Raw genomic sequence first — 7,734 nt, 5'->3', positions numbered from 1 at the left:
CCCAGCGGCCAGAGGCAGGCCGGCCTCAGGCCTCCTCGAGCCACCGCCCCGAGCTTCCCGAAGGTATGCTTCATTTTTTTTCTGATTCATTGTTGGCACTCACAATTTATTGTTTGTTGTATTGTGTAGATGGAGGTGAACAACAATGACATGGACTCGTTGTCCGATTCGTCGGGTTGGTCGTCATCCGACGATTCGGACATCGACGAGTTGTTGCAAGATGACGACGTCGAGATGATGAGTCTCCTCATCGACGTGCAATCATTTGAAAACCGCGTGAAGCTGATGGATCAGAGGAGAGGGTCGAAGATGGGCCGAGTCACCATCTACTGGAACCGCGCTCTCAGACACGAGCATTTGATGGAAGACTACTTCACGGAGGTACCTACATACCCTCCTTGTCTCTTCCGCAGAAGGTACAGAATGCGGCGTAGTTTGTTTGTGAAGATTGTCACCGATTGTGAGGCCGCCTCCTATTACTTTAAACGTCGTAGATCCGCCGCCGGTATCATGGGGTTTAGTGCATATCAAAAGATATCGGCGGCAATGCGGGTACTCGCTTATGGCATACCCGCGGATTATACTAACGAGTATCTTCGCATTAGGCAAGATACAACCACGGAGTCAGCCCGTAGGTTTGCCAAGTTGGTCATCCGGTTGTACGGTGAGCAGTATCTTCGGGCACCAAACGAGGAAGATACAAAGAGATTAATGGAAATGAATGAAAAAGGGGGATGGCCGGGGATGCTAGGTAGTCTTGATTGCATGCATTGGAGGTGAAAAAATTGCCCAAAGGCATGGCACGGAATGTATTGCGGTATAAGCCGTGATGCTACCATTGTGCTTGAGGCCGTAGCATCTCAGGACACATGGATTTGGCATGCATTCTTTGGGTTGCCGGGAACACTCAATGATATCAATATCCTCAATAGATCTCCTTTGTTCAAAAGATTAATTTCTGGGGATGCTCCAGCTTGCAACTACAAAATCATGGACAATGAGTACTCAATGGGATACTATCTCACCGATGGCATCTATCCTGAATGGGAAACTCTTGTGAAGTCCATCAAGGAGAAAAATGGGGTGCCCTTAACAAGAAAAGAGGCTCATTTCACCAAGGCACAAGAGGCAGCCCGCAAGGATATTGAGAGAGCTTTCGGTGTTTTGCAAGCAAGATTTGCCATAGTTCGTGGTCCAGCTCGATTTTGGGACAAAAAAACCTTGATGAACATCATGAAATGTTGTGTGATTCTACACAACATGATCCTAGAGGATGAGAGAGGGTTAAACCTCCCTTGTTTCTATGACAATGTTGGTACCCGTGTGCAACCGAAAAGAAACCTTTCTCGCATACACGCTTTTCTTCAAGCACATTGTCAGATTGAGGATGCAACCACTCATGATCGGCTCCGGAATGATCTAGTAGAGCACCACTGGCAGTTGGATGGGCGGCGCATTGGCCCATGATGTATCTTTGTTTTACTTTTCTATGTCCTATTTGATTCGAACAATTAGTGTAATTTGCTCAAACATTGTTGTAATAATTTGAATGATTATTGTTTTATTCGGTGTTGTAATAATAACTAGAATGATTATTGTTTTATGTCAAATGTGATGGAATTTGTGATATGTCATATGATGAAATGTGATGAAATGTGTGATATATGAAATGACAGTTTTAAAGGTTGGGGTTGAGGCAAAGACTAGAACCCTCAAATCCAACCCTTAAAGCAGTTTAAGGGTTGGGTTTGAGGGTTCTAGTCTTTGCCCCTGTTTTTCAACCCTTAAAAGTGTCAAAAACTGGCACTTCTCAACCCTTAAAACTGCTATAAGGGTTTGAGGGTTTGAGGGTTCTACTAGTAATGCTCTTACACCATCCTTGTATACCCATGTTAGGAGCCCATGCAAAAGGAGAAGTGGTTTCAGCCCTTTATCACATGATTTCGTTTGTTTCCATTTTCATTGGGCCCCGCAACGTCTACCATGGCCCTGACATTGTTGAATCACTCAGCACCCAGATGATACAGATCTAGCCGGATGTTGACGACAATGTCCGCGATTGCCATAAGGTTCTGGAATGGTTGTGGGAGAAACCAACACATCATCCTACTCCCCTTCAAGGATGGAGGTGTGGAGCCGCCGCCTCCTAACCCTAAGCCGCCGCCGCCCCAACTACTGTCGCCGCCTCGGTCCCCCTCCTCTTTCCCGTCCGGCGGCCTCGTCGGCGGCAAGAGGAATGGGGACCCATCCGTCTTGTTTTATTTTTCTTAGGTTTTTGTTTCTCCGGCGGCATCGACGAGATGGTGGCGACGATGGCGTGTTGGAATAAAGTCTCTCCGGTCTCTCCCTACCTCGACGACGTCCGATCCGACGTCGGCGAAGGGCCTGTGAGAGTTTGTGTCCCCAGATCGGTTGGTTCCCTTCAGATCTTGGCAGTTTGTGTGTCTTTCAAGGAGTACTTTTGGCTGGCGTTTGGTGTGGCGACCACGACATCTTCTTCTGTGTTGGTCTGTGGCTTAACCCGGTTTCTCCAACCCTCTGATCTGGTGGTGGTGGATTGCAAGCTTGTTCTGCTTGGGGTGATGCTCCAGCCGATGCTGCTTCAATGACTTTTAGATCTCGTCTCAAGGGGCGAGTGGCTATTGCGGTCTTCAAAGCCTTGTATGGCGAGGGCATTTGCAGGTTTTGCTTTTCTTTGCTGTTGGTTCAGTGCAATTTTCAATCACCGGCGGGCAGCGTACAATCAGAGGAAGAAGAAGACTAGTATGCTTTTTATTGTAATTTTATTTTTTATTGGTCGTTCTACGTCGAGTTGTCTATCCTTTGTTCTGGCCTTTGTTTTCCTCGATGATCATCAGATTTAAGATGCCCTTTGGGTGTCTTTATTCAAAAAAAGGATGGAGGTGTGGATATCATGCACTCGTGCTACCAAAGGAGTGATGTCGGCGGTGGCCACACGATGCGACCTCCACCTCTGCTCCATGATGATGGTGGTTGCCCATTTGTTGGCTAGAGCGGCATGATCACTCTGCAAATAGAGTCGTGTCTATGCGAGGGCTTTACGCTGGGCCTCCAGGGGCTTTGCCTTTGGGTCGTCGCCGACGATCGACGTGTGAAGGACTCCGAGCTCTGTTGTTGTGGTTTCCTCCTCCACAGGGTTGGTTGCATTCTCACCACCGGGGTTGTAGACGGAAGATGCTTGGAGTGTCAATGTCTGGTTGACCACTAGGACCTCCTTCAGCGCTGCTACAAAAAAGCGGTGTTGGGAAACGTAGTAGAAAAATAATTTTTTCAGCAAATAAAACCACAGATCACTAGGAAGATGCTAAGAGTTTGACCTTTACCAATGAACGAAGCAGAGAGAAGAGGTTGGTGAAGATAGTTGCAGATTCCCACAGCTAGGTTATACCTCCTAGTCGCAAGAACTATCCCGATCTAGGATCAAAGTTACGACCCCTCTGTCGGTATCCACGCGTACTATATTAGTGATTTGGTAACATGTCATCGTCCATGAGAAAGATCATCGGGAGAAACTAGAGGGAGAAGCAACCAGATCAAATAGATGGGAGAGAGGAATGGGGCACAAGGCATCAACGAGGCAACCTCCAAGGGTTTTGGTGTGTTCTAGGAGTTGCCCCTAGCCCTGTATATATAAGTGGATGCCTAGGGTCATAAATTGGGGATGGGGCCTCACCAAAGTCGGTCTAGATCGCGTGGAGGAGTCCTCCTCGTATTCAAGGTGGAAATGCCAGGACCGGTGGCGTTTTTGGAACCGTTGGGGACCATGGCCTTTCTGCTCCCCTCTCCCCCGAGTCAACCCTTGGCGCACCGACCTAAGGTCTTGAAGGCCACCATGAACCAAGGACCCTCTGGATTTGTCCATAAGGTTCTAGGCCACCGCGCACTAGGGACCCTCTGAGATCTCCAAGAACATTTTCGGGAATATCCGGAGCACTTCAGAACCACCCGAAACTCTTTCATCGCCCATTCTCTATTTTCCTTTATCTCCTAGTTCTCCTACAAACCACTAACCATTAAGTGTGTGACCCCGCAGGTTCGCATGCTTACATGACCCGGAACACCTTCCGGTCAATAATCAATAGTGTGATTCTGACAACCATATTGATTCCTACATACACACGAATATATTTATCGAGGAAACCTTCTTTTTGTGTACACAATTCCCTTTGCTTCATGATATTTAACAAAATCCAAGGCGAGACTTTTGTCAGTATCCTTGTGAATATATTTTTTGATCACAATACTAAGTTATCCTCGTTACAGTTTTCTTTCTCGTTTCTCATTTCCGTATCCTTGTATCCTCATGATCATATCATACTGTGTCTGGCCAGATGATGATGGATACCGTAATATTGAGTGTAACCGGCGAGTATTATCCATCGTCGAAGGAGTAAATCCCAATCTTGAGCTATCAAATCCCTAGACAAAGACTCCAAAGTGTACCATCCGACATGAATGTACTTGATACTCTCATGGTTTAAGTATGTGAGTATATGATACCACTTTTATGATTATATTTATAACATTGTGACGATGTGTTCTCGTAGTATATCATTCGGTCGGTCTATTCAATACCATTGTTCCGTTCACAATGTGCTCTCGTTGCTGCCGGCATCCTTGTTACATTAAAAATGTCCTATGACCAGAAAAAACGGGATCATCATGCAACACATGAGCTAGCCTTAGAGGCGAGACTAAGAACCTATTTTGTGTTTATGTTTCCACACATGCATGTGAGTTTCCCTCTGAATCTCACGTTCAAGAAGCATAGCAATTTCTAGCATAGAAATGTAAACATTAGTTATAAACATGGAAATAGATAATAACATTTATTATTGCCTCTAGATTATATGGTGGCTATCCGAGCTCTCGTCCCCTCAGACTCGTATTCATCCAAGATAAGGAAGATGGACTCCACTGTCACCACAAACTGGCAACTCGAGGAGGGCTGGTGGATTGTTGATGCAGATCGCAGGCATTGCATGTGCGTTGGATCTTTTGCCCAACATAGTGCCGTGTTGTAGAGACGTGTCCCATCGACTCCGTCGGCGATGAAATGCAGGCTCCCAAAGATGGAAACCTGGCCCTCGAAGAGGGGAGAAACATGGTCAAGGCAACCTGCGGCGTTGGCGATGAAGCTCAGGGTCCAAAGGGTCCCAACTTATTATGCTCGCCAGAAATCGGGGGTTGTAGGCCCTCCTGACTGTTTTGCGTGGATGTTGCCTTTCACAGTCGGCCATCTCCCTTTCCTCTTGCATTGGTCCCATTTGTACATGCGTGTGTCATGTGTTCACTTCAGCTCTCAACTACCCACCAACGTTTCTCTTGCCTTGGGCCACCTATCCATGTGTGAGTACTCTGCTCGATTCTTGCATATCATTTTCGTAGCCCTACAAATCAAGGGGAGGAAGAGAAAAGTGTTGTCTATGTTGGTTGTATGTGTCGCTTGGTGCTTTGCACGGCGTGTCTACTTTGCAGGGCGTTACATACTACCGTTCAGCCTTGAGCTGCAATGACGCACAACCCAACAACCCGCACAACACGCTTCTTAGGGTGACCGCACACACACCATGACCGTCACAGGGATTGTGAGATATGGTACTTCTATGAAATTGTTAGTCGAAAGGAGCTTCTGCGTGGCCGGGAAGTACATTAGGTGTTGTTAAAATTCTTGCACTAGACGTACGATTTGGGGCTCACGGAGTCCATATAGACCTTAAAATAGAAGATGAGTATCAAGCATTGTTTGGACTCCAAATTAAATTACTTAAGATCGGTTACCTACTCTTAGTTCTTTTTAATATACGATCATATGGTTAGTTGTCTTAATCAACTTATTATGTCCGTGTTGCCCTCCTAGCCCCTACAAGCGGCACATCTAATCATTTTATATTGGCATGCTACAAGGATTCTAATATGTATTCTCTGTTGGTACCCATAATTTTTCTTGCGGGGTAGGTACCGACAAATATGTAAATCAAGAATCTAAAACTTAATGTTACACTCCAAATTCTTATACATGCATTGCATAGACGGCAGCAAACTTACATATTTTGTCCTCTGTACTCACGCCAAAACGCTATAAAGATACATAGGAATATCATTGATAGAAATATCTGTCAACATCACCGTGCAAGCACTTCCAGCTAGGTTTGTTTGATTTATACCACCATCCCCACACCAGACGGTAAGTACCTTTGATTTATAACATCCGCCCACTAGACGTACTTCACCGCTACGTTGGAGACCTTTTCCATCATTTATAGTTAAATACATGCATGGAACTATATAAGACACCCAATTTCATTCGTAGAAACAAAGCATAACACACATTGCACACTAGTACTCGCAAGCAATCCATCAGATATACCATGGCCATCTCAAAGGCTTTGATCATTGGCCTTCTCGGATGCCTTTGCTTCTATAGTTCGGTCCTAGCAGCTCGCGAGTTCAACGATGACTTGTCGATGGCTGCAAGGCATGAGAGCTGGATGGCGCAGTACAACCGTGTGTACAAAGACGTTACCGAGAAGGCATACCGATTTGAGGTCTTCAAGGCCAATGTCGGGTTCATCGAGTCGTTTAATGCCGAGAATCACAAGTTCTATTTGGGCATCAATCAGTTCACCGACCTCACCAACGAGGAGTTCAAGGGGACAAAGGCTAACAAGGGGTACAAACCAAGCTTGCAGCGGGTTCCTACCAGATTCAGGCACGAGAATCTAAGTCTCGATGCACTTCCGGCAACCGTAGACTGGAGGACCAAAGGTGCAGTCACTCCCATCAAGAACCAGGGCCAATGTGGTGAGTATATTAAGGATAATATGTATTGCATATATGTTTACTTTTTTGAGAATGTCGTCTGATAGTATCTACTAAAACATAACCATGTGTAGGTTGTTGTTGGGCGTTTTCTGCGGTCGCTGCTACAGAGGGCATCATTAAACTCAAAACTGGCAAGCTTATCTCACTGTCAGAGCAAGAGTTGGTGGATTGTGATGTCCATGGTGAAGACCAAGGTTGTGAAGGAGGTCTCATGGATGATGCCTTTAAGTTCATAATCAAGAATGGTGGTCTCACCACCGAGTCCAACTACCCATATACCGCGGCAGATGACAAGTGCAAGAGTGGAACCAATGATGTTGCGACCATCGAAAGCTATGAGGATGTTCCAACCAACAACGAGGGAGCGCTCATGCAAGCCGTTGCAAGTCAACCTGTCTCGGTAGCCGTAGATGGAGGAGATATGACGTTCCAGTTTTACAAAGGTGGAGTAATGACTGGCTCATGTGGCACTGATCTGGACCATGGAATTGCAGCTATTGGTTATGGCAAGACCAGCGATGGCACAAAGTATTGGTTGTTGAAGAACTCATGGGGAACAACATGGGGCGAGAACGGATACTTAAGAATGGAGAAGGACATTACCGACAAGAGGGGCATGTGCGGCCTTGCGATGGAGCCTTCTTACCCCACTGCATAGAAGGATTGCCATATGCTGCATATCCTCCTATGCACAAAAATATTACATAATTGCACACGTCCACTTTAATTAAGTATAGTTTGTATGTGTATCTAAACTATGTACAAACATATGTCTTGTATAGTATTTCATGTTCCATGAGTTCAATGAATACAATGTAAATTATGCCACATATATAAAGATTGAAGAATTTGTGTTAGCTATATCATTCAGAGACTGTTAATTGTGCT

The 7,734-nt window shown here is 45.7% G+C and overlaps 1 protein-coding gene and 1 pseudogene across 1 annotated transcript; both read left to right on the top strand.

Annotated features, from left to right (window-relative positions):
* The window catches only part of LOC119323125, a 9,629-nt pseudogene extending 6,354 nt beyond the window's left edge, over positions 1-3,275 (top strand).
* Positions 3,276-6,339: 3,064 nt separating this feature from the next.
* LOC119322407 (senescence-specific cysteine protease SAG39-like) lies at positions 6,340-7,504 on the top strand. The gene is made up of 2 exons (XM_037595902.1): positions 6,340-6,825; positions 6,918-7,504. Exons 1-2 carry the CDS (start codon positions 6,393-6,395, stop codon positions 7,502-7,504), a joined length of 1,020 nt encoding a protein of 339 aa, XP_037451799.1. The 5' UTR covers positions 6,340-6,392.
* Positions 7,505-7,734: the final 230 nt, after the last annotated feature.

Source organism: Triticum dicoccoides, chromosome 6B, assembly GCF_002162155.2.
Source record: "Triticum dicoccoides isolate Atlit2015 ecotype Zavitan chromosome 6B, WEW_v2.0, whole genome shotgun sequence".
In the NCBI taxonomy this organism is placed as follows: Eukaryota; Viridiplantae; Streptophyta; class Magnoliopsida; order Poales; family Poaceae; genus Triticum; species Triticum dicoccoides.
Note: the sequence above shows the minus strand (reverse complement) of the source record. Positions and strands in the feature narration are given on the sequence as shown.

What these genes read in the sequence shown, in the direction of transcription:
- LOC119322407 (XM_037595902.1), top strand. Translation starts at nt 6,393, where the DNA reads ATGGCCATCTCAAAGGCTTTGATCATTGGCCTTCTCGGATGCCTTTGC. An exon ending in CAAGAACCAGGGCCAATGTG is followed by an intron (nt 6,826 to 6,917) that starts GTGAGTATATTA and finishes AACCATGTGTAG; the next exon opens with GTTGTTGTTGGGCGTTTTCT.